This window comes from Camelus dromedarius, chromosome 31 (assembly GCF_036321535.1).
Source record: "Camelus dromedarius isolate mCamDro1 chromosome 31, mCamDro1.pat, whole genome shotgun sequence".
Classification (NCBI taxonomy): Eukaryota; Metazoa; Chordata; class Mammalia; order Artiodactyla; family Camelidae; genus Camelus; species Camelus dromedarius.
The window spans coordinates 1,343,537-1,369,852 of record NC_087466.1 but is presented as its reverse complement, the minus strand read 5'-3'; the positions used below and the strand labels follow the sequence as shown (position 1 = coordinate 1,369,852).

At 46.9% G+C, this 26,316-nt stretch overlaps 1 protein-coding gene and 1 long non-coding RNA gene across 2 annotated transcripts in view; both read left to right on the top strand.

The window, feature by feature from the left end:
• The first annotated feature begins 2,065 nt into the window (after positions 1 to 2,065).
• LOC105095642 (methylglutaconyl-CoA hydratase, mitochondrial) overlaps positions 2,066 to 26,316 on the top strand; it is a 231,733-nt gene continuing 207,482 nt past the window's right edge. The window contains exon 1 of the mRNA XM_064480943.1: positions 2,066 to 2,384. Coding sequence (XP_064337013.1) covers positions 2,066 to 2,384 — 319 coding nt within the window. The remainder of the gene's footprint in view (positions 2,385 to 26,316) is intronic.
• The window catches only part of LOC135319720 (uncharacterized), a 28,165-nt gene continuing 8,275 nt past the window's right edge, over positions 6,427 to 26,316 (top strand). The window contains exon 1 of the long non-coding RNA XR_010378528.1: positions 6,427 to 24,528. This is a non-coding gene — a long non-coding RNA (uncharacterized LOC135319720). The remainder of the gene's footprint in view (positions 24,529 to 26,316) is intronic.

The following is a 26,316-nucleotide window of genomic DNA, read 5'->3' as shown; positions in this document are numbered from 1 at the left end:
TTTCCTCGAGGCATAAACATCTGGATTTCCTCACTCTGCCATTTGCTCCTCTTTCTTTTCTGAAGGACAGTTCGCTGCATATAGAATTCTTGGTTGACTGCTTTTTAGCACTTTGACTATGTCATCCCCTTGCCTTCTGGCCTCTGGTCTCTGATGAAAAACCAGCTGTTAATATCATTGCGGGTGCATCTTACGTGATGAGTCCCTTCTGTCTTGCTGCTTTCAAGGCTCTCTCTTTGCCTTTCGGTAGTTTCATTTTTCTAGGTGTAAATCTTCTTGACCTTATCTTTCTGGGAATTCATTTGAGTTCCTTAGAAAAAGAGAGATGAAATAAGCCCCCAGAGAGTCACAGCTCCCTTCAGTCTCCCCAGGACTGTCCTGGGCTGTGCTGGCAGAAGAGCTCTGCAGACAGAGGAGCAGAGTCTCCATGGAAGACGAAGAGCTGCAGGGACCCTCATCCCCAAGGCCCAGGCTGCCTCCTCGTGATGCTCCTTTGTGAATCTCCTGTTGCATTTGATGTGCTTGTTTGCAGGACCAAATGATCTCCAGTCCTCTCCAAGATCAGATTTATGAATAAAACTATTCAATGCTTGTAAGATGAACATAGGTGTGAACTTCATTTTTGTAGAATTTAGATCAGTGGCTAGGGGATTTCTTTCCCCATCATGTCCCTCCACTCTGCACAGCCCCAGCCTACTCCTCCACACACAGGCTGTCTCTCTAGCTGCACTGGGTCCCTGGCTTTCGTCCTGCCCCTCCTCTTCCAGACTGGACTGCGGGACCTGGGGCCATGCACTGGCCTGCTACCACTCTTCCCAGACAGGCCCCTCCTGCCAATACCGGCGGAGGCTGTGCTGTCCTGGTGAGGCACCTAGCTGCTGGCCGGTCCATACATGCAACTTAAAGGGTGAGACAGTGAAAGTAAGGTCCTCTCTGCTCCCGGGGAGTCAGCAGAGCACTCGACTCCCAGTGGTTCTCTCTCCCTCCCGGTGATGGGACCACTGATGGCAGCCCCCTCTCACACCAGTGAGCCTCTAGGACTGGGGTCTTCCTTCCTTCCTGTGGTAGTGTCCTTCCCCTCCAACCCTGGGGCTGCTGTCATCTGCAGGTACTGGGATCTTCCAACTGACATCTCATCTTCGTCTGGCTCCCCCTCCCCCACGTGCAGCCCAGCCCTAGCCCTAGCCCTAGTCCTAACACTAACCCCTAACACCTAACCCTAACCCCTACCCCAAGTCCTAACACTAACCCAGCCCCTAATCCTAGCCTGAACCAGAACCCCAAACCCGAACGAGAACCCAAACCCTAATCCTATACCAAACCTAACTTGACCCGACCCCTAACCCTAACCTTATCCTCCTCCTGCTCCTCCTCCCCTCTAACCCCTAACCCTTCTCCTCCTTCTCCCTTAACCCTAACCCTAGCCCTAACCCCAAACCCTAACCCTAACATCTACCCTAACCCCAAACCTATCCCTAAACTCTGGCTCTGGTCCTGACCCCTAGCCCCTAAACCTAACCCTAAACCCTAAACCTAACCTTATCCCTACCCCTAGCCTTAACCCTAACTCCTACTCCTCCTCCCAAACTGTAACCTTAGCAATAAGCCTAACCCTAAAAGCCTAACCCTAAAATTACCCCTACCCCTAACCCCTCAGCCCTCACCTGAAATCCTAACCCTAACCCCAAATCCCTAAACCTGATCGCGACCACAACCCCAACACTAACACTAACCTTGAACACCAACCCCAGCCCCAACCCCAACCCTAACCCAGAGCCTGCTCCTGCAGAAGGTCCAGGACTGGGTCCAGTTCCACCAGCCCTGCAGGGAGACCCTGTGCTTGCTTGTTGGTGTGAGGAGAGGGAGCACTATCTTCGAGGTTCAGTCGGAGACTGGGCCTGGCCAGGGTTTGGGGGGCAGTAACGGGGAGAGGGAGGAGAGCAGAAGCGGGGCCGAGGGGAGTGGGGCCGAGGGGAGTGGGGCCGACGGGTGTGGCCCGGCCCGGGGCAACTGGTAGTTCTGGTTGAGTATGGACCCAATTGGTGGTGGGGTGGGGGCATTGGAGATGGAGATCTGGCGGGACGGGCAGGGGGGCGGGCAGGGGGGGCATCCCGCCCCTCCGCCGGGCCCCGCCCAGGCCCGCCCAGCCCCACTAACCAAGAGCTGTACACCAGGAGACCCCGCCCCAGCGTCCGCGTTGCAGGCGGGAGGAGGAGGGGCGCGCAAATACGCATGCGCACGCACAAAAGCGCAGACGCCGGAATCCGCCCAGAGCGTGAAGAAGCTGGGTGAGAGCCGGTTGCTCCTGGACCAGCTCCGGAGGAGGAACGCGGCCTGGAGTTTGGGCCGCCGCGTGCCGTCGTCTCGCTGCCGCAGCCGAGCAGGTAAGGGGGCGCTGGTGGGGGCGCGCGGGTCTGGGAGCTGAGTGAGGCCTGAATGTGCCGCTGGGGAGGAGCACAGGGAGGGAGGGGTGCGTGGGTGAGGCCCCGGCCGCGCGTCCCGTTAGGGCCCTGAGGCGGGTCCGGGTTCGCCGCCCTGGTTCGTAGCGTACCCCGCCTCCCCACATTAGTAGCCCCTGAACGCCGCGTCTTCGTTGCCTCTTATACCCGGGTGTGGAAAAGCAGGTGCAGCTCCGGGAGGTGAGAGGGCTCTGGACGGCCAGGGAGCACCTCCGATTGGCCCTCAGGCGGGTGCGTTGCTGTCGCGGGTCCCGGCGGTGGCCGCGGTGGGATGGGGGCTTCCCCGTGCGAGCCCCGGGATGTGTTCGCTATTCCTCCGCGGCCTGGACTGGGACGGCCTCTGCTTCCCCATGTTGGCAGGGTGCACGTCTGGCGGTCAGCCTGCCCCTGGGAGGCAGACGCTTGCTGTCTGGGTGCGGGGGCATCACCGTCAGCGGAAGCGGGGAGGGGGGGCTGCCCCTCGTGAGCCAGTCATTTGCTCCCATCTGCCCCGTGGCCTGACCAGGGGGTGGCCTCTGCCGCTCCAGGTTCACCGCACCCACGTCTTTAGGTCGGTGTGCTCCCAGGAGGCTGGCATGGTGCGTGCGGTCAGGGGGCAGGGGCAGGGGCAGCGGTGGCGGGAGTGGGGCTGCCCTGTGCAAGCCCTTGTGTGTACTCCCATCTCCCCAGTGGCCTGGCTTGGGGGGCGGCCTCTGCCGCCCCAGGTTTGCAGGACTGACACGTGGTCAGCCTCCTCCCTGGAAGCCTGCGCGGTTCGGTCAGGGAGCGGGGAAGACTGCAGAGGTGGCAGCTGAGGCGGCGGGAGAAGAGGGGCTGCCCTGTGCCAGCCTGTGGGTTTGTTCCCGTCTTCCCCGCGGCCTGGCCCGGGGGCGGCCTCTGCTGCCCCAGGTTCACCGCTGGAGGCTTGTCCTCAGTCAGCCTGCTCCTGAGAGGCGGGCAGCGGTGCAGTGAGTGTGCTGGATAGGGGCAGCGACAGCGGGAAATGGGAGGAAATCCCTGCTCTAGCAGGGGCAGCCCCAGGCCTGCCCACTCGCCACCGCAGCGGTAGCCCGGCCCGCGCCCCGCGGATCGCACCCCGCCGATTGCACCCCGCCTGCCTGTCAGGAGCAGACTGACAGGGAGAAGCGCCTTCCAGGAAGGCGGGGCAGCAAGGCTGCCCCCAGGCCAGGCCATAGGATAGATGGGAGCAAGGCTCTCCCAGGGCAGCCCCCCTCCCCCACGGCCTCTGTGGCTGCCTGCTGTCCTTCCCGGGGCTCGGCTGCACCCTCCCCTCTGGCAGCGCCATCGAGCACCCAAAGCCCACTGGCGAGCGAGCGAGCAGTGTGCAGCCCGGGACCACCCTGACCCGTCGCCTCAGACGGAGGCCCTGGGCACAAGCGGGGCAGGGCACCCAGGCGGGAAGTGGAACTGCCTCCAGCCCTGCCCAAGTGCACTCTGCCCGGGATCCCTGTCTGGTGGCTGTCACCATGGTGATGGGAGTCTGGAGCGCCCCACCCCCGCGGGGTGAGGGGTGAGGGGTGAGGGAGGGTTCAGCTGAGGTAGCCAGTGCACTCTGGGTATGGGGGGATCGCGCAGTGAAGGGGGACAGGCTGAGGGGTGAGGGGGCCAGCCTTGGTGAGGGTCCCTTGGAGTTGAAGTGCCAGGTGAGGGGTGGGGTGGGGGGGTAATCCCCTGATGAGGGGGGAGGGGTCCATCTCTGGATGGTGGGGGGACGTGGGGTGAGGCATGAGGGGTCAGCTTGGTTTTTCGGGGGCTGTAGCTTAGGACCTAGTGGGGCCGAGTCTGGGGACAGGTACTTAAATGTGAGGAGAAGGAGCCTTGTCTTGGGGGTCAGGTAGGGGACCGGGCATGGCCTGGCGGGGAGGTTAGTGTGGGGGGGTGGGAGGGAGAGGAGGCAGTGACTGGGTGGCGGGCGGCGAGCAGGGGGAGTGGGGCTGGGGTGTGTGGCCTGCACCTGGTCGGTGGCGGGGTGGGGACCCGGCCGTCCCAAGCCTTGGGGTGGGCCCGCTGCCCAGCCGCCCCGCAGCCCGGCCCCAGTCGCAGCGACCCGAGTGCAGGAGCCCCAAGCCGAGGGTCCGCGCTGCGGGCGGGAGGAGGAGGAGGAGGAGGAGGAGGAGGAGGAGGAGGAGGAGGAGGAGGAGGAGGGGGGGGGCGCGGACGCGGGAGCGCGCCCAGAGCGTGCGGACGCTGGGCGGGAGCCGGGTGCTCCTGGACCAGCTCCCGGAGGAGGAGCGCGGCCTGGGGTCTGGGCCGCCGCTTGCTGTCGCTTCTGCTGCCGTCGCCGAGCAGGTAAGGGGGCGCTGGTGGGGGCGCGCAGGTCGAGGAGCCGGCCGGTGAGGCCTGGGCTGTGCCGTTGGGGAGGCGCTCAGGGAGGGAGGGGTGCGTGGGTGAGGCCCCGGCCGCGCGTCCCGTTAGGGCCCTGAGGCGGGTCCGGGTTCGCCGCCCTGGTTCGTAGCGTACCCCGCCTCCCCACATTAGTAGCCCCTGAACGCCGCGTCTTCGTTGCCTCTTATACCCGGGTGTGGAAAAGCAGGTGCAGCTCCGGGAGGTGAGAGGGCTCTGGACGGCCAGGGAGCACCTCCGATTGGCCCTCAGGCGGGTGCGTTGCTGTCGCGGGTCCCGGCGGTGGCCGCGGTGGGATGGGGGCTTCCCCGTGCGAGCCCCGGGATGTGTTCGCTATTCCTCCGCGGCCTGGACTGGGACGGCCTCTGCTTCCCCATGTTGGCAGGGTGCACGTCTGGCGGTCAGCCTGCCCCTGGGAGGCAGACGCTTGCTGTCTGGGTGCGGGGGCATCACCGTCAGCGGAAGCGGGGAGGGGGGGCTGCCCCTCGTGAGCCAGTCATTTGCTCCCATCTGCCCCGTGGCCTGACCAGGGGGTGGCCTCTGCCGCTCCAGGTTCACCGCACCCACGTCTTTAGGTCGGTGTGCTCCCAGGAGGCTGGCATGGTGCGTGCGGTCAGGGGGCAGGGGCAGGGGCAGCGGTGGCGGGAGTGGGGCTGCCCTGTGCAAGCCCTTGTGTGTACTCCCATCTCCCCAGTGGCCTGGCTTGGGGGGCGGCCTCTGCCGCCCCAGGTTTGCAGGACTGACACGTGGTCAGCCTCCTCCCTGGAAGCCTGCGCGGTTCGGTCAGGGAGCGGGGAAGACTGCAGAGGTGGCAGCTGAGGCGGCGGGAGAAGAGGGGCTGCCCTGTGCCAGCCTGTGGGTTTGTTCCCGTCTTCCCCGCGGCCTGGCCCGGGGGCGGCCTCTGCTGCCCCAGGTTCACCGCTGGAGGCTTGTCCTCAGTCAGCCTGCTCCTGAGAGGCGGGCAGCGGTGCAGTGAGTGTGCTGGATAGGGGCAGCGACAGCGGGAAATGGGAGGAAATCCCTGCTCTAGCAGGGGCAGCCCCAGGCCTGCCCACTCGCCACCGCAGCGGTAGCCCGGCCCGCGCCCCGCGGATCGCACCCCGCCGATTGCACCCCGCCTGCCTGTCAGGAGCAGACTGACAGGGAGAAGCGCCTTCCAGGAAGGCGGGGCAGCAAGGCTGCCCCCAGGCCAGGCCATAGGATAGATGGGAGCAAGGCTCTCCCAGGGCAGCCCCCCTCCCCCACGGCCTCTGTGGCTGCCTGCTGTCCTTCCCGGGGCTCGGCTGAGGAATGAGGCCTGGCCTTGAGAATGGAACTGGGCCTGCTCCTCTCCAGCTTCCTAAAACTAACCCAGATTCCTGCAAGTGAGACATCCATGTCCAGATCACCTGAATTCACCCTGGTGACCAACACAGTTACTGGTTCCTGCCTAGGGCTCTATGTCACAGCCACCTACATCCCTCATAATCAAAGCCGTTTTTCCTTATCTTATTCACCTCCTTAACTTTTGTTAGAACTCTGTTTCTTTTTTGAAGATTCTTAGCCTTTTTCAAAATGAAACTTATATACCATATTTAAACATATAAAGATAATAAACATTTTTATACACACTTTTATAAGCATTTTCTTTTTAGGAATACAGTTAATCCACAAGAAAATAAATGTAGGCAGTGGGTACTATTATTATCCCCCTTCTACAGGTGAGGAAACTGATGTACAGCATGGATAAGGAACTTGCACTCGGTTACACAGCTGGAAAGTATTGGGCTCAGATCAAACCATGTGTTTAGAGTTTAAGTTCTTAATCATCATCCTCTACCACCTCTCCAGAGAGAGACTGACAGACAGAAATAGATAGCTAACAGATGTCAGATATAAAAATATCAATTTCTTCAGAGCATCAAATCACAGTACATATATTTTTTTGTCATTTAATGTATTGTAGCCAAATCATTGCATTGATTGATAAGGATTCTGGAGTAAATTGTGAGATGCAAACAGAGATGATCAAAATGGTAGGGAAGGGAATGTCTATTACTTCATTGTAGTGGGTGTGGATTTTTCCAGGAAAAGGCACTCATCTTTTCTTTGATTTCATTTTCTGACTTAATAGAATATTTCTAATTTATATGTTACTACAGAACAAAGCCATCATTGACATTTTATAATTTCCACAGCTGTTTTCCTATAGGTTTAACAGTAATCAGCTTTTCAAAAAATTCTATCCACAAGAAGGAAGAGTCTGGGGGGCCTAGAAGAAGTTTGTGGTGTTAAGTGACTCTTTTGTTTATATATCCCCTCCCTTTCTATGCTTTTGCTTATGAAACTGGAACATCTTGGTACTTATGTATATATTTTAATAACATAGTTAGAGAAAAGCTTACCCTTATTTATACAATAGTCTTTACTTCATTGGTTGTTTTCCATGTAGAACTATGACACACTTCAGCAGAAAAATATGGATGTGCAGTCAGGAAGCAATTTCTTGACTATTCAGTGTAAAAAAATGTAAAAAATATTTTATTCTTAATTAAATCCTTTGATTTTGTTCTGTGAGTTTTTTATGTCAGTCATCAGTAATCTTCAAAAAAAGTTATACTTGCTTTCCCAACTGTCATGTTTTTAAGGAGATTAGGCCAGCTTTTATCACTTTCTTTTTTTTTAATTTTTTAACTTTTTTTAATTGATTTATCATCATTTTACAATGTTGTGTCAAATTTCAGTGTAGCACACAATTTTTCAGTTATACATGAACATACATATAATTCATTGTCACTTTTTTTCTCTGTGAGATACTGTAAGATGTTGTATATATTTCCCTGTGTTATATAGTGCAATCATGTTTATCTGTTCTACATTTTGAAATCCCAGTTTGTCCCTTCCCATCCCCTGCCCCCTTGGCAACCACAAGTTTGTATTCTGTCTATGAATCTGTTTCTGATGTTTTTTTTTTCTTTTTTTTTTTTTTTAGATTTCACATATGAGCGATCTCATATGGTATTTTTCTTTCTCTTTCTGGCTTACTTCACTTAGAATGACATTCTCCAGGAACATCCATGTTGCTGCAAATGGCATTATGTTGTCATTTTCATGGCTGAATAGTATTCCATTGTATAAATATACCACATCTTCTTTATCCAGTCACTTGTTGATGGACATTAAGGCTGTTTCCATGTTTTGGCTATTGTAAATAGTGCTGCTATAAACATTGGGGTGCAGGTGTCATCCTGAAGTAGGGTTCCTTCTGGCTACAAGCCCAGGAGTGGGATTCCTGGGTCATATGGTACTTTCATTTTCTTTTTTTAACTTTACTGGTTTAAGATATTTTTTCCTCTTATGCTTTATCCTCCAGGAGCATCTGACATAACAGCTATAAATTAAATGTTCTCATTGTCCAAATACCTCTAATATTGTAGATGTGAGCTTGAGAGTTGCTTCATATTTATACAGTTTGAATCCTTGGTTAGACAAAGAGGAAAAACCAATCTGCTATGGGGTGGTTATAAAGGCACAGTTACCCAACTTCGCCCAACCACCAAAGTCCAAGGCGGCAGCACCCCCTGTGCTTGCACATGACTGAGCATGTGGAGCATTCTTGGTGTTGGCTTTAGGGCTGAGTTGATGATTAAGGTGGGAGCCAGTGATGTAGATATCAGTACTTCATTTCTTAGCCTTAATCCTTCTGCCCGTTGGTGAACAGATGATGATCTATGCCAATTACCATTATTTTCTTCCATCAGTTTATCTATTCTTCCCATCATTTGTTTGGCTGGTTGGTTTTGTTTTGCTTTTCTCTTAGCTTCCGTCCTTCCACTCTGGTCCATCAGTCATCCCAGATTACTCACCTGGATTCAGTATTTTATGATATTCTGTGGGAGAACTAGCCTTCACCATAATGCACACCCATCATACCTTCCACGTGCCCCCCTGGCTCAATGGGGCTATGAACTTGGCCGTGCCTTTTTTCAGTTGGTCTCAAAATATGTTTCAGGGTCACCTGCATCAGCACCATCTGGGGTGTGTATTAAAAGTGCAGGTACCTGATCCCTGCCTTAGACCCACTGAAACAGAACCTCTCTTTCTGACTTTAGGATATTCAGGCTAACACTAATTAGGGAGGTTCATCCAGATCTGTGCTTACAACCCAGGGTAGCTTTTTAAAAATCAGAATGCATGGATCCCATCTCAAGGTTGTCATTGAAACAGCCTGGTGTGATTCTCATGCAGTCTATGCTAACAACCAGAAAAAGAGCTGTAGACATTGGAAGGAGAGAACAGAAGTTGGTGTAGACACAGAAACGTGACTTCAGTGAATTTATCAAAGTTCAGAGATTGATCCTCATTTATAAATTCAGAAGCCAGATCTTTTTCTCAAGGGCATAGCACTTTAAGCAAGCATATAGGGGCAGAGCTGTAAATAAGAGTGCCATTTTTAGAGTCATCCTTGTCACTAGGATCAGCATGACTAGGGTGTTCATGCCCCAGAGATAAGAATCTCCATAGGAGGCAAGATGATCATCAGACATTTGCTCCTGGAATCTGGAGTCAGACTCAGGGAAATTTGAGCTGAATAACAGTAGTGAAAACAGTAAGAATTCTTAGGTGTCAGAAACTCTCCTGAACATTTCACATGGGTGATTTCATTGTATCCCCCTTAACAACCCTTTGTTGGTGGTCTTGTTAGCTCTGTTTTTTAGGTGAGAAAAAGGGAAAGAGAGACTACATAACGGGCTCAATACGACGGAGCTGCCAAGTGGCAGCACTGAAACTCCTGGGCTCTAGGACTAAGTCATAAGTGACCAAAGAAAGAAACTACCAGGTAGCTGTAGAGTTGCCTGGGTCTTGGCACCTAAATAAGCAATGCAGGGAAGGCAGAAGAGTGGCCAGCTGTTGGAGAAGACAGGCGTGTGCAAACCACTGTTTGTATGGAGAGGAGGCTTTTGAGTCATGAGTCATGAGAATGAGCAGCCGCTGGGTGGATGAAGAGTGATGCCTTGGTCAGAACTTGTGGTTTGTTTAACTGAGCCCTCTATAGTTGTAATGAAGTGAAAGTTCTACGCAATCAGGTTCTGCTCTCAAGTTTTCTTTTTTTAAAGATGTTTCACCGCCATATACAAATAGCCATCATAAATAGCAATAATAAACATATTTGATATATAGATGGCAAGTTTGCACATGTCTGCCTCATGGATGTCCCCAGACCCTGAGTTCACTTTGTCTCGGAAAATATGAATGAAACTGGCTTGAACTTTCACTAGCTCCAACTCAAGCATATTTCCTGTTATTTAGGGGGATTTTCATGGAGCTCACAGGTTCCCTGTGTCGCTGTTCTGAGTTTCTGCATCTATTGAACACCTGATCACCACTTGGAGTTTTGTTTCCTAAGCACAGTGCCAGCTTGCCCACGAGGTCACCTGGCTGTCTACCACCCTTGATCCTTTCTTTATTCCCCAAAGTACGACCAGTGCAGGCTGTGTGTTTAGCAGACTTTGCTGTAGGATTTGGGCTATGGAATTGTGTGGTAGCACAGAAAAACTAGATATCCCTAGTATTAAAGCTTCCTCAATCATTTCTAGAAAAAACTATAGCTTGTGTTGTTCATTTGTGCTTCAAGCATCTCACCAGGTGGGAAGTAGAATTATTTCCAAGGGTACAGTCATTTCTAAGGATAGAGTTTTTTTGTTTATTTGTTTTGTTTTGAACATAATTCCCAATGTTTAATTCAGAGGTTGTTTGTGGGATAGGCTGTGGACAAAATGTGTCCCTCAGAATTCATATGTTGAAGCTGTCATCTCCAATTAGGATGGTATTTGGAAGTGAAGCCTTTGTATTAGGGTCCTTATAAGAGAAAGAGACCAAAGGCCTTTCTTTCTCCACCATATGAGGGCACAGCACGAAGGCAGCAGCCTGGAAACCAGGAAGAGCGTTCTCCCCAGACATGAATTGCTGGCACTTTGATCTTGGACTTCTCAGCTTTCAGAACTGAGAGTTGAAAGGGGAAAGCACTTACTCATAGGTCCCTGTCCATTATCAGTCAGGGGTGGTCCCGTGGGGGTCTGCGATGCACTTTGGTTAGTGTCAGTGCCATGCAGTAGAAAGTTCCCAAGGCCACACACCATCTTAGCCCCATGGACAATGAAGAAAGATGAGACCTCTGAGCTCTGTAGGCAACCTCTTTCTAACTATCTTATCTAAACTTTTAACCAACGTAGTGGATTTTAGCCATCTTGCTAACTGCTGGATGTGATTAACCAAAGCAGCTGCTGTGGCTCAATAAATCTGTGGAACCTTCTCATATTGAAGCTGCCCTAAGGTGCTATAAGATTCCCACATGCCTTTACTTTATAAAAACTTTAAATTTTGAGATATAGATTCACATGCAGTTGCAGGAGGTCCCGTGTACATTTCAGCCAGTTTCCCCAAAATAACACCTTGCAAGACTGTAGTGCGTCATCACAACCAGGAAAGTGACATTGGTGTGATCCACCAACTTTATTCAGATTTCACAGATTTTACATGCACTTGTGTGCCTGTGTCTGTTTAGGGCTATGCAACTTTATTACATTTGTAGGTTTGTGTAAATACCACTGTGGTCAAAAGAGAGAGTGGTTTCACGACCACAAGGACTCCAAGTGCTACCCTTTAATATCCATACCCACTTCCTCCCCCTACTTCTTTCCATCCCGAGCCCTTGGTTCTGTTCTTCCTCTCCATAATTCTATCATTTCAAAATGGTAATATAAATGGAAATGTACTATGTGTAACCTTTTGAGGGTTTTTTTTAAATCTCAGCATAATTGCCTTAAGATACAACCAAGTTATTACGTATCCATAATTCATTCTTTTTTATTGCTGAGTAGTAGTTCATAGTATGCATGTATTACAGTTTGTTTAGCCATTCACCTGTTTTTTTGTTTACCATTTTTATTGATTTATAATCATTTTACAATGTTGTGTCAAATTCCAGTGTACAGCACAATTTTTCAGTTATACATGAACATATATATGTTCATTGTCACATTTTTTTTCTCTGTGAGCTACCACAAGATCTTGTGTATATTTCCCTGTGCTATACAGTATAATCTTGTTTATCTGTTGTACCATTTTGAAATCCCAGTCTATCTCTTCCCATCCCCTGCCCCCTTGGCAACCACAAGTTTATAGTCTATGTCTGTGAGTCTATTTCTGTTTTGTATTTATGCTTTGTTTGTTTTAGATTCTACATATGAGCGATCTCATATGGTATTTTTCTTTCTCTTTCTGGCTTACTTCACTTAGAATGACATTCTCCAGGAGCATGCTATGTTGTTGCAAATGGCGTTATGTTGTTGGTTTTTATGGCTGAATAGTATTCCATTATATAAATATACTACATCTTCTTTATCCCAGTCACCTGTTGATGGACATTTAGGCTATTTCCATGTCTTGGCTATTGTAAATAATGCTGCTATGAACATTGGGGTGCAGGTGTCATCCTGAAGTAGGGTTCCTTCTGGATATATGCTCAGGAGCAGGATTCCTGGGTCATACGGTAAGTCTATTCCTAGTCTTTTGAGGAGTCTCTATCCTGTTTTCCACAGAGCCAAGGACATCTGGGTTGTTACCAGTTTGGGGCTCTTACAAATAAATATACTCTAAACATTCAAGTATCAGTTTGTGTGTAAATGTAAGTTTCCATTTCTCTTAGATAAATGGCCAAGAGTGCAATTTCTGGATGTTTAGTTTTGTAAGAAACTTTCCAACTGTTTTTCCAAAGTGGATGTGTCATTTTACACTGATTCCAATATTTCATGAAAGATCAAGTTTCTCTGTATCCTCACCAGCATTTGGTTTTATCACTTCATTTCATTTTAGCCATTTTGATAGATGTGTAGTGATATCTCATTGTGGTTTTAATTTGCATTTCCTTGATGACTAATGATGCTGAACATCTTTTCATGTGCTTATTTGCTGTCTATATCTCCTCTTTGGCAAAATGTCTCTTCACATCTTTTGCCATTTTTTAATTGTTTATTTTTATACTGGTAAGTTTTGGGAGTTTTTTTTAATATTCTCTGTGTAGAGAATATGTTAGATACATCATTTGCAAATACTTTCTTTCAGTGTCAAGCTTGTCTTTTCATCCTCTTATCTGAGTCTTTCACAGAGCAAACAGTTTTAATTTTGACGAGGTCCAGTTTATTCATTATTTTTTTTCTGGATTGTGCTTTTGGTGTCAAGCATTAAGAACATTTTATGTAGCCTTAGATTCTGAGGATTGTTTCCTGTGTTTTTTCCTAAAGGTTTTATCATTTTACGTTGCACATTTAATTCCATGATATGTTTTGAGTTAATTTTTGTATAACATGAAAGACTTAGGTTGAGGCTTATGTTTTTGCTTATGAATGTCCAGTTACTCTAGCAAAAATGCCTTCAGTTTTGACATATCTTTTTTTAAATTCACACATTATTGTGAGAGGCTACCATGTGTGAGGCCCCACTAGGTGGTGAAGACAGGAAAATTAATAGAATATAGTCCCTGAAAGATCTCATCCTTGCAGAGGTACATATGCAAATACTTTCAAATTTATAGGTTAAATTACAAGGCAGAGGAATACACAGGGGAAAAGGACTTGAAGGACACAAGTGGATTCAGAGTAAATGTAAGCTATTGCATAGCTTAAATGAGAGATCATTAAAGCAGGGATATAAAAATGGGAGGGATGGAATACATGTGAGAAATATTTATCAGAGCCAAGCAGAGGGTGGTTTAGGGGGAAGAGGGCATTAAAGATTGACTGTGTGGATGGTGGTTTATCCAAAAAGAGAAAAGGGAGCAGGTTTGGGTGGACAATAATGAATATGTTTTAAACTTACAGAGTTTGGGCTAGCCAGTGAACCTTCAGGTAGGACGGATCTAGTCATAGTTTTCATGTATGAAGCTATTATTTCTGGGTGAATTTCATGATGAGCAGTTTTTGAAAACTGCCAGAAACCATTTAAAGTAAAAGTACTATACATTTAAGTTGTACTGTTTTAAATCAAAGACAAGTCACAGAATTGTAGAAGGGAGCATTATGTTTAACATAGAGCCTCTGTGCTTTGGTGAATTTTAGGCTAGAGTCTGAAATAGAGTGTTTCTGATTACAAATTGTGTTAGCTAAAGAAGTTTGGAATTAAAAAAAAAAACTCTTCTGAGCCTCAATTTTCTCATCTATGAAATGGGTGCATTTGTAACCTTAGAGCTTACAGGATTGCAGTGAGGACCAAATGAGGTGACCAGAAGCCTAAAGTTTTTATCTACAACAAACATGTAGCACAGATTCTCTTTTTCCTACATGGTGTTTATAAGATCACTTAGAATAATGTTTGAAAACATTAGGGAAGGGAACCCATCTTTCAAATGAAGGCTTCTTCAGACCTGGAAAATAGATAAAAGCAAAGCTGTCTTCTCTTTACCCAAGTTCTCAGCTGCAGCAACAATGTGGAATCTTAGGGCTATTCAGAAATCACTAATATTGTAAAAGCCTCAATTTAACAATGAGAAAACTGATCTAAAGAGGCAAAGAAAGTTTCCTCAAGTCACATGTTTTGCTGGAGACAGATCCTGGTCTATTCCCCAGGTTACTAACTCCCTATCATGAAATAGTCTAAAATAATATTGACTTACATGAGTGACTATAGTCACAGTTCCAAAAGAAACTGCTTTTAATTTTTTAAAATTAACTTTTTAAAGTGTAGTCAGTTTACAATGTTGTGTTAATTTCTGATGTACAGCACAATGCTTCAGTTACACATATGTATATATACTTCCTTTCCATACTTTTTTCATTATAGGCTATGACAAGCTATTGAATATAGCTCCCTGTGCTATATAATAGGACCTTGCTGTTTACCTGTTTTGTGTGTAGTAGCATGTATCTGCAAATCCTGAACTTCCAATTTATCTCTCCACCTCTCCCCTTTCCCTCCCGGTAACCATAAGTCCATAAGTTTGTTTTCTATGTCTGTGAGTCTGTTTTGTGAATAATTGCATTTGTGTCATTTTTTTAGATTCCACGTATGAGTGATCTCATATGGTATTTTTCTTTCTCTTTCTGGCTTACTTCACTTAGTATGGTGATCTCCAGGTCCATCCGTGTTGCTGCAAATGGCATTATTTTATTCTTTTTCTGGCTGAATAGTATTCCGTTGTATATAGATATCACACTTCTTTATCCAAAAGCAATTGGTGTCTTAAATTTTCTTTGAGTTGCAGCAGCATTCCTGCCTCTCATTGGCTAATCTGATCTGAAAAGCAAGCTTCTTTTTCGTAGGTATTTTTGATGTGTTAAAACAACAGGCTTTATGTGCCCACTGTAGATAAAAGACACCCGTGCTGTACTTTCCATCCTGCTCTCTTAACAGCCAGTATTGGCAAACAGTTTATGTCTCAGAGGGCTTAGAAGGTTGTGTCCTTGGGCAGTGGTTTCAAACCTGGAGTTACCCAGGGAACACTTTTAAATTATATATTCTGGGACTCAATCCTTGAAGATTCTGAGGCAAGAGATCTGAAGTGGATCTTCTTTTAAAGCTCCCCTGGGGAGGCTGGAATTTGAGGACTGTTGCTCTGGGCTACAGCACAGGACCCCTGGAGTGACCAGCGCTATTCCCTTAAGGTCTCCTTTCTAGATAACTATTGCTTGTGAACATTTAATAACTTCACCCAGATCATCTCTCTAGTTCAGAACTAGGGCATAATCTGTCCTGAGTCCGCCTATTCCAGTTCATCCGACGTTTTCCTCCAGTAACATCTCAGACACAAAAGGCGGTGTCAGCTTGGCAGCAAAAGCAACGAAGTAAAACCATCACTTACTGAGCGTTCACTATGTGACAGGTGAAGACTTGGTAGTTTGCCTGTATGTTTGGATGACAAAAGTCTGAGCCGTAGACTTTTGTTTACAACAGCCGACTCAGTATTTCAAACAGAACTTCTGATCCCTCTTTTCCCTGATCTGTGCTCCTTCCCCGGCTTTCCTCACTCTGTCTCCCGCAGCTGGCCAATCATTCGTGCCCAGATCTAGGTGTTATTTTTATTTCCCATTTCCCCCAACACTCCACAACCAATCCGGCAGTCAGTTCTCAAATATATCCCAATCTAACCACTTCTCACCTGCTCCACCAAGAGCCATTCGATGCAAGTCACCATTGCTTCTTCTCTATATTATTTTAGTAGCTGGCTGGTTACACTCCCTATTCTACTACTGCTTTCAATGGCTGGTTCTTCAGAGAAGAAGCCAGAATAATCAGATGAAAGTGCAAATCAGCGATGTTCATCCATCAGCCTAAAACCTTCAGTCACTTCTTACCACATTTAAGTTGAAAATCCTTGTCCTTACCAAGTTGTACCCACAAGTTCTACATGATCTGCTGAGTCTGTCTTTCCAACTTCATGTCGTGTGACTCTTCCTTGTCCTCCTTCCTTCTGCTGCACTACTGTTCCCTAAATGATCCAAGCTTATACCTGCCTCAGGGCCTTTGCACGTGCTCTTTCCCCTACCTGGACCACTTTTCCCCTTGAGCTTCCCATGGCTCAGTCTCTTACTTCACACAGGTCTCTGTTCAGATATCATTCTCAATAGGCCTTCTCCACCCTTTCTATATAAAACAGCGCCCCATCACTCTCTATCCCTTTTTCCTGCTTTTCTTCATAGTCTTTATGACTACCTAACACTGTAGCATACATTTGTTTGTTTGTTATTGGCTCTCTCTCCCCTGCTAAAATGCAAGCTCTGCGAATGAGGGGATTCTGTTTCTTATTCACCTTTGTATCCTTTACCCTTGGCACATAGTCAGTGCCCACTGAGTATGTGTTGAATGAATGAATGAGTGAACTAGTGGCTGTTACCCTTCTGGGTTCTCTGTAGCAATGCTTTTGATTCTTGCCCCACAGACATCCATGGAATTCCTGTAAATTTAGGTGACATAAGTCTTGATCTCTGTCAGTCATTTTATTCATGATCTTGTTTGCCTTTTGTTACTACTCTTTAATATTTATAAAGAACACAGCCATTCCTAGGACCGTTAGTCATTAAAACACTTCAGTATTACCCCTCTACTCTGAAGCCACGAGGCTGCCCCTCCCGGCCTTTGCTCCAGCGCTTTCAGATTTAGATTGAAGGAGGATGATAAAGAGGGCATGCTACATCAGGTCATGGGTGCCCCACAGACAGGGAACTATCCGGGCACACTTCCTGTCTCCCCCAGATCTGTACAGAACTGTCAGAGGGAGGGAAATGGACATTTACACGCTACAATAAAAATGCCCACTCTGGGACCTTCGGGCTAGTATCCCTCCTTACTTCTCGCACCGGAAACCTACAATGGATGATTTTCCTTCCTCTTTCACATGCAGCTTCCTCAGTTACCATGAGCCAATTTCCATGGGAAGTTTTGCGTGTGGTCTGTGTTCACTGAGGGCGGGAATGCTAGTGCTGCTCTGTCCTCTCTTTATTCGTGCTTGGAGCATTTGTTTTATGACAAAGGAGAGCCAGCAAGTGTGGTCAAGTGCAGACAGACCCATACGTAGGCTGGTGGAAGGGCTCCTCGCGGGAAGCTCGCTCCCACCACGCTGCCCCCCCACCCCTGGGGGGCTGGCAGCTCTGCCCGCATAGCAGGGGCCAGCGTGCTGGTGGGCTCCTCGCCCTCAGAGCAGCTGGGCCCGAGCTGGGGCTGCGGCGGAACACGCGTGGCCGTTCGTTTGTGTCTTTCATTTACAGGAGACAAATTCTTTTTTCCTTTTAATAGAAGTATGGTCAAGTTACAATGTGTCAGTTTCTGGTGTACAGCATAATGTTTCAGTTATAGATATGCATACATATGTTTGTTTTTATATTCTCTTTCATTAGACTGCAAGGTATTGAGTATCATTCCCTGTGCTCTACAGAATAAATTTGGGTTTTTATGTATTATATATATAGTAGTTAATATTTGCAAATCTCAAACTCCCAATTTATCCCTTCCCACCCCCTTTCTCCCCAAGTAATCACAAGTTTGTTTCCTATGTCTTTGATTCTCTTCCTGTTTTGTAGAGAAGTGCATTAGTGTCTTCTTTCTTCTTTTCTCTCTCTTTTTTTTTAGATTCCACATACGAGTGGTATTATATGGTACAGGAGACAAATTCATGAACAGAAAGGCTTACGTTTACAAAATAAGAGTCAGGGAAGGATGAGCTTTCAGCCCTTAATTAAAACATTCAAGCAAAGGAATGAACATTTTGATCTCACTTGGTCAGACTTACAGAGTAGCTTGTCACAGACCCTCTTCAATCCCAAGTCCCGCATCACCGGGGGGGTTGCCCTGTCCTATTCCAGCAGTTTTGCACTTGCGAGCTCACTCAGTAGCCTAATCTTTTCTGAAAAAGTCCAGAAATCTAGGAGAATCATTGCATGAAAGGAAACTAATTTTACTAACGTACTCGTCCTCTCGTACTCGTCCTCTCAAAATATTAGGATCATTTTCCAAAACTCTTTTTTTTCCTGTTTTTCATTTTTCCCATCTCAGTATACCAAGAACTCAGCTTCATTTCTTTTCCTGCTAACTTCAGATGATGACTACATGGTGACATGATGCTGCTAAAGTTGCAACATGAGCAAAAATATTTACACTTTGAAAGTCCAATGTCATATTTACCTGCGCAATGTTCCATTTACCCAAGTGGAAAACTTGAAAGGGAGAAGAATTATAATTACTGAAAAATAGACAAACCACCTTAGGTGATTTATAAATATCATATCCATCTGAACAGTGATGGAAAAAAATAACCTCTCACAAACCCTACATATAATTCATGGGTATATTATAATAATAGTCACTCTTACACCCAGTTTTCACATACATTATGTGGCTGTAGCCTCATCATTACCTTGTGAGCCAGTAAAACAGGCCTGTGAGTCTCACTTTGTGATCGAGGAGACAGGCTTGTGCAGGTGGAATGGCTCAGGGTCAGACTTCAGGATCATTTGTCTTTTTCTCACTGTGACTTCAGTTTGGGGGCTGTTATATACTGAGAAATTATCTAGTGATGGCTTCTAAGTTATCACTGTCTTTCCAGTCTTGCTTCTATTTTTTAAATTTTATTAATGAAATCTGACAATGATGTCATAAGGGAAACGCTTATGTTTCAAGCGTCTTGGCCACTGGCTGCAAAGTCAGCATTCTGGGGCTGCTGCATAGGATTTCGACAACAGTTAAGTCTAAGGCTTTGACTAGGTAACTGAATGTGGGAAAAAATTTTAACACCGTTATTGTGGTGTGGTTCCTGTACCGTAAACTACACATATTCACATATTTGAAGTGTACAATTTGATGAAGTTTGATAGATGTACACACCAGTGAAACCACCACCACAATCAAGACAGCTAACATTTCCATCACTCCCCAAGAGATGCCATTACAAATTCCCAGTTCATCCCTTCCCTCCCCCTTTACCCCCTGGTAACTAAAAGTTTGTTCTTTATGTCTGTGAGTCTGTTCTGTTTTATAAATAAGTTCATTTGTGTCCTTGTCTTTAGATTCCACATACAAGTGTTATATGGTATTTTTCTTTCTCTTTCTAAGTTACTTCTCTTAGAGTGACAATCTCCTGGTCCATCCATGTTGTTGCAAATGGCGTTACTGAATGTGGGAAGTTTCTGAATAATCATGCTGATGGTTGTTCATAATCTTTTTTTACTGTGTTATCTGTCAATTCCGATAATTTATTAGATTGTTTTTTTTCATATAAATTCTATTTAGAGATATTAACACAACGTCACTGCTCAAGGGAACTATGCATTGAGCCATGTAGTTCTTTGTAATTTTCCAGACTCAAATGGTAGCCACCAAAGTAACAGCAATAAGGAGAACTATGTAAGAAATTGCTGTGCTCTGTGGGTGTTCTGAGTGAAAATATCCTTGAAAAATAGAGATTTCATTTTGTACTACTGGGCCTCACTTCATGATTTTTTTCCCAACTGAAAATGCTATGTTCTTACTTTGACACGTTAATAAACAACGTGCCATAATTACTATTTACCTTGACTATTACAAATGATAGATTTTTGCTTTTGGACCAGAAGCTAGTAATGCAATTTTCCAGTCTTAGGAACCAATCAAAAGTGTTTTGAAAGTGAGCTCACTTAAAGACACCCGAAAACCACTCTCTTCATGAAGCTTGATAGGATATCATCTGACTCCTCTTATAAACAGCCCATTTGAAGAGATAGCAGTAAGTTCAATTACAAATAGTTTTCCAAGTAATTGATATCCATTACTGGAATTGGGCAGGGCAGAATTATTTTTTTATGGTGCCTATGGCTCTGGTATGCAAAGATAGCATGCCTTTTCTATTGGCAGTGGCTTGCAGAAAAAAATTATAGTTTTTAAGCCTTTGCAGAGACACAGAATTTTTTTTTAAAGGTTTATACATTTCTCAGAAGCTAAGGGAGAAGTATTCCAAGAAGTTGTGACAACCCAGCCATATGTGTCCATCAGAGGACTAAACTTAGTCACTTGTGCACAGAGCCTAGCACTCAATGACAGGTGAGTTTGGGCCATCCCGATCTGTAGATCATAGATGAACTACAGCAGAGATTGGACGACAGCTCAATTTCTGAAACCCACTCATTCCTTAAGTCTGTCTTGAGGTCATAAAAAGGGAAACAATTAAAGGCAGCACATAACCAAGGTGGCAAATTTTTGAGTAGAATCAGATTAGATGTCAGCTTTGTTGTTCATGTGGAAACCATCATTCTTCTGGGAACCGAGATGGAGCTGGTTGAAACCCCAGAGAATAGAGAGCAAACTGAGAATGAACAAGTGCTCTTCTCCCTGAGGCCTCAAGGGGTCCAGTGGGCCAGGCAGGTCCACGGCACTTGCTTCCCCCCCTCCACACAGTGAGTAAACAAATAGGAAAGTAGAGTGAACAGCCAGAGCAGAGGTGTCTCTGCCGCCACGCCCTTCCCCACGGCGCTGCCGCACCCACCTCTCCACCGCCTCCTGCGTGCTGTCTTTTCTCCATCTCAGGCCCTCCTTTTCCCTCTGCTGCTGTTGCAGCCCCTTCTGCCTGATCCCTGGGGGTTCTCCGCACCTGCCTTACAGGATCCTGAATTGATCTGCCCTATTTGAGGGAGTATTTGGACTCTTTTGTACATAAGTTTAGAAAAGCATTTTGAGGCCAGAGGTTCTCCATCCTTCAGCTCTTTTGTGAAAGGAGGTGGATTCAGCAATCATGTTGCCCTAGAGTAAGCTGTTCCACTGTTCAAAGGAAACCACTCCTCTGACACACAATGGAAGAGCTAGAAGTAATAATTCCGCAGCTCAGTTTTATTCATTCAGAATGAGCCAGTAGGTTTTTGTGGAAACTGAAGAGAATGTGATTGACAGTAACTCCCATGGAATTATATTTGGACATAATGAAAACAGAGAAAGCAATAGATTAACTAGGTAAGGTACTACCAAGAATTTTAAATGCTCTATGCATCTGTTTTCTCATTCATGCCGTCATCCTTCCTGAGAACAGGTTAATCATCTCCACATCACAAAGCTGAGGCTAGGCTCCGTTTCCCTGTGGTCTAGCCCTTTTTACTAAAGTTTACTAGGTGTTGTAGGATTATAGTGGTTGGTACCTCCTTGCAATAAAGCACTCCTTTAGAATGCTGAGCAATGCATGCACTCACTGTAGCAGAGTGTTTGCTAGTAGAAAGAAGTGGTTGGTGGTCTGTGATAAAAGACATGACCCCCACATGTTCTGGTGAAAAACCAAAGATCCATTATCACCTGGGCTTTTGCTATTAAGAGTCTTGAGAGATGAACAAAATTTTGTTTTGCAGAAAAATAGCAGAGAACTTAAAGAGCTGTGATTTAGTAACTTTTGTCTTTTGTCTTCTTGAGTATGCTGTCCTTCCACTCTTCAGGGTAAGATTGATTGTTTAAGGAATACAGTGACCAAAAAGCCCTCTTAGATGGCAGAGCAGTGTCCTGGCTCAGGGCAGGGACTCTTGACCCACATTGACTGAGCTCACATCCCAGCACCGAACCCTTAGTGGTTTGTGTGCTCTTGGGAAACTTTTGCCTGTAAAAATGGGAATAATAATGGTACCTACACCATATGGTTGCAGTGAGTACATGTATACTGAATGTGAAATAGTGAGGACAGTACCTGGCACTTATTTTAAAAGTATGTACCATTATAATTAGAATTAACCAATAAAAGAAAACTGCTACATCTCTGTATTTAAATCATCACAGAGATTTTAATTCTAATGTTAGGAATACGTAAAATTATAGTTTTGTGGAACTGTACTTCACAGAGTTGATTCAGTCCTACGCAAACAGTATCTGCCCATCTCCAGCATGAAACCCTTTTACTGCAAGTACTTCTCCCCACAAACCCAGGAGAATTGTCTACTTATCAAGAAATAGATTCCTTATCTTCCCTTAGTCCCAGACAAAAGTGTATTTTTAGCCACCAGATGCTGCCAACAGTTAATCAAGGATGGCATTTTAATAGTAGACATTCTAGATATAGGCAGAAATCTCAGGGAAGTAAGATGTTTCATTGTGTTTGTATTCAAGGACCCGTGATTCCTACAGAAAAGGTGAAATCATTTAAGTGGCAAAACAAATCTGTATTTAGAGTGAAGACACACTGTTGCCAGTTTAATCTCTACAGTTTTGTGACTTGGATATTTGACCTATCATTTTTGAAAGTTATTTTTATTTTAGAGAACAAAAATAAACGTCTGGAAAAGGAGTTCTGCAGAGTCAAGTGCCCAGTCCAAGGACAGAGAAAATAGTTGGTAAGAAAGACATCGGAACACCCAATCTGCAGTCATTAAACCATGACAGATAGACTGCTAAACCATGAGAAGTCAGTCCAGATCCGACAGTTAAACAAAGTCCCAAGTTTTGTCTGAGCCTTTGTCAGACTCAACAGAGTCACCTATTTGTGAATTCCTTCCTGAAAGAAAGTTCCTTAGACCCCTGCTGTCCATTGAAAGTGCTCTTTTGCTGGGCATTTAAGCAGAGGATTTGCAAAATGAGTGTTTTCTCTTTTTGGAGTACACAGAAATGTTAATATACCTGCTCCTGGGATTGGTTTGTCATTTAGTTCTGTTTTAATTTCCTCCTTTAATGAATTAGTCTCCATAGTTCTGCCTCCCGTGAGTGCCTGAGGCCCTAAATGGACAAAAGTTTCACTGATTCCATTAATTGGCTGACTTTTTAGTGAAACAACAATGAAGATCCTATAAGTACCCCTATGGGGTACTAGGATTTACCCAGAGGCTTAAACCACAAAAACAGACAATATACATGAAAAAAATGTTTCCAAGGCCCTGGACATCAGCCAGTGAAGGGCAGTGAGACTGAGAGGCGGGGAGTGAGGGCGGAGCCCCACGACTGCCCCAGCTCCATGCCTGGAGGCTTCCAGGCTGAAACGTAGGAGAAGGAATGTCAGTATTTTGAACTGAACAAAAATGAAAACACAACATATCAAAACTCATGGAATGTTGATGAAAGAGTATGAGAAAATTTACTAGGAGTATTACTAAAGGACAATTTAAAAGCCTCACCTTGAGGAACACAGCCTCTGCCTAAAGAAACTGGTGAGTAAAAAGGCAGAGTGAGCGGGAAAGATGACAAAGAGCGGAGCAGAGATCAGAGCTACGATAGCGACAGAGGACCTGACAAAACCAAAAGCTGGTTTTCTGAGAGGATCGTCCCCCAGCAGGTGACCAGTAGCAAAGCAGAGGACACTTACTAACAATGCCAGGGATAAGAGAGGTGATGTCACCTCAGATTCTATAGATATTGAGATGATGAGTGAATGTGATGAATAATTTCATGCCAAGGATTCAACAATTTAGATGACATGGAAAAAAATTCCTCAAAAGGCACAAATTACCAAATCTCAAACAAGATGAAATAGATGAACTGAATCGGCCTATATTTAATGATGAAATTGATTCTGTAGTTTAAAACCTTCCCGCAAAGAAAGCTCCAGGCCAGGATGACTTCACTGGTGTATCCAACCAAAATTTAAGGGAAAAATACACTAATTCTACACAAATTCTTCCACAGAATTTAAGAGGAGTGAATCCCACCCAACTAATTTTATGAGGCCAACATAACCCTGATTAAAAAACAGACTAGAAAAACTACTAGAACCACAGAGCAGTGTCTCTCATGAAGAGAGAGAGAAAAACTCTAAACACAATTTTTATAAACTGGATATAGTAATAGGATAAACATGATGACCAGGAGGGGTTTATCCCCAGAATGCAAGATTAGTTTAACATTTGAAAATTAGTAAGTTTATTTCATCATACTAAAAAAATTAATAAAGAAAAAATATGATCATCTAAACACAGAGAAAGGATTTGACAAAACTCAGCGTCCATTGCCAATAAGAGCTCAGCAAACTAGGAAACAGGGGACACCCTCAGCCACATACAGGGTGTCTCTGCAATGCAGCAGCTCCCGGCCCACTGAATGGTGAAACACCCTGTGGTTGCCTAAGATCAAGGAAAGGCCAACGAGATCCTTCCCACCGTTTATGTCCCACATTGTCCTAGAGACCTCGGCCAGGACAGCAGGGCGAGAGGAAGACGCAGAGGACGCCCCACCTGGAAAGCAGGCAGCAGTGCTGTCTGCACGTGGAACGTTCTTTGGGAACAATGACAGCGGAAAACCGAGAGAAATGAGCTCAGCTAAGTGGCAGGATGAGGTCAGTGCACGTAGAACGACTGCATTTCTACACTCCAGCCACAAACAACTGGAAGTTGCAATTTAAAAGGCAGTACCACTTACAACAGCATCAAAAATATGTAATGTGATGACCCTTGCTACAACAGCGATCCCAGAATAGTACACAAATGTGTCAGAGTAACATTATACACCTTACATTTACACTGTTACATGTCAAATGTCTTCAATACGAGTTTTTAAGAATATGAAATACTTAGGGATATTTCTGACAAAACTGTAAAAAACACTAAAACCTACAAAATATTGTGAAAAAATTAAAATCTGAATAAGTAGATATATTGTGTTTAGGTGCCAGGAGACGCAATGTTGTCAGGACACCAGTTCTGAGAGAAGCAACACTTCATAGCTGCTAGTGCTGGAGAGGTGGGTCTGGGCACGGTGGGGTGGAACACTGGCCAGGAAACCACTGAAGTGTCTGGGCGGCAGCGAAAATTGAATCACAGGCGCTAGGTATCAGAGTGCCTGGGACAGGATGGCAAACTCTGAAAAGCTGCCTTCTTTAACTAATTTCTTCTCCCCTCTTTCTTGTTAAAAGCAGCCTTAGTGAGATACAATTTATTTACCACAAAATGCCCACTTTAAGTGTCCGATTCAGTAATTTCAAACAAGCCCCACCTTAGGGAGAGCTGTGCTGGGCCGCCGCTGCAGGCGGGAGAAGAGGGGCTGGGCGTGGGGTGCGGGCCTCAGCGGCAGGGGAGCGGCCTCCTGAGCGCAGCTTTGACCTCTGTGTTTCTCAGCGAGCAGATGAGGGGATTCAGGGGTGGTGCCACAGACGTGTAGGTCACCGACACCAGCTCGTCCTTGTCCCACGGGCACTGCACGTGGGGCGGGTGTAGGTGTAGATGACGATGATGGCGGAGTGGCACTCAGAGACTGCCAGGATGTGGGTGGAGCAGGTGGATGAGGCCTGCGTCCTGCCCATGGCTGAGCAGATGCGCAGGATGCAGGCGGTGATGCAGCCGCAGGACGCCAGGGCGAGCAGGAAGCTGACCACCCCGAAGTCCACCCCCTGCTCCCCCCACCACGGTGATCGATCCAAATGTTCGGGGTGCAGGGCTGCAGGAGGGCAGCAGCGGGGAGGAGGCTTCATGGAGGAAGGGCTGGATCTGACGGAGCTGCAGGGCGTCAGCCTCGTCACCAGGCCTGTGTGCGCAGACGCGCCGGCCACACTGCCCGGCCACACTCCGTCCACCAGCGGGCCGCAGCCAGGCCGGCTCCGCAGCGCACCGCGGCTCCCCGGGCGGCAGGGGCCTCGTGGCCGTCACAAGCTGTAGCCGTCACAGGCCGTGGCCGTGAGCAGCAGCAGCAGCTCGGCCCCCAGAAGCCAGGTCAGGAAGAAGCGCTGGGTCAAGCAGCCCCCGCAGGAGGTGGTGCCACCCTTGACCACCAGGGTCTCCAGCAACCTGGGGAGGACAGTAGATGTGCGGACTGTGTCTACAATAGCCTGGATGGTGAGAAAGAAGTACGCTGGGGTGTGGAGGCCTTGGTGCAGGCTGGTGGCCGTGACAGTGAGGGCGTCCCAGCAAGAGCCCCAAGTAGAGGAGGAGGAACAAGGCCAGGAAGAGGCCCCAGAGCGTTGGCTCCACTGAGAAACTGCAGGGCACACTCCTCCGGGGCTGTGTGGTTGTTTGTGGCCATCTGGGAGTGAGCCCCTGCAGCCCCTGGGATGCAGCCTCTGGGGTGCCGCCCCTGGGATGCCATCCCTGGGATGCAGCCCTTGGGACCAGCCCCTGGGACACCGCAGGCA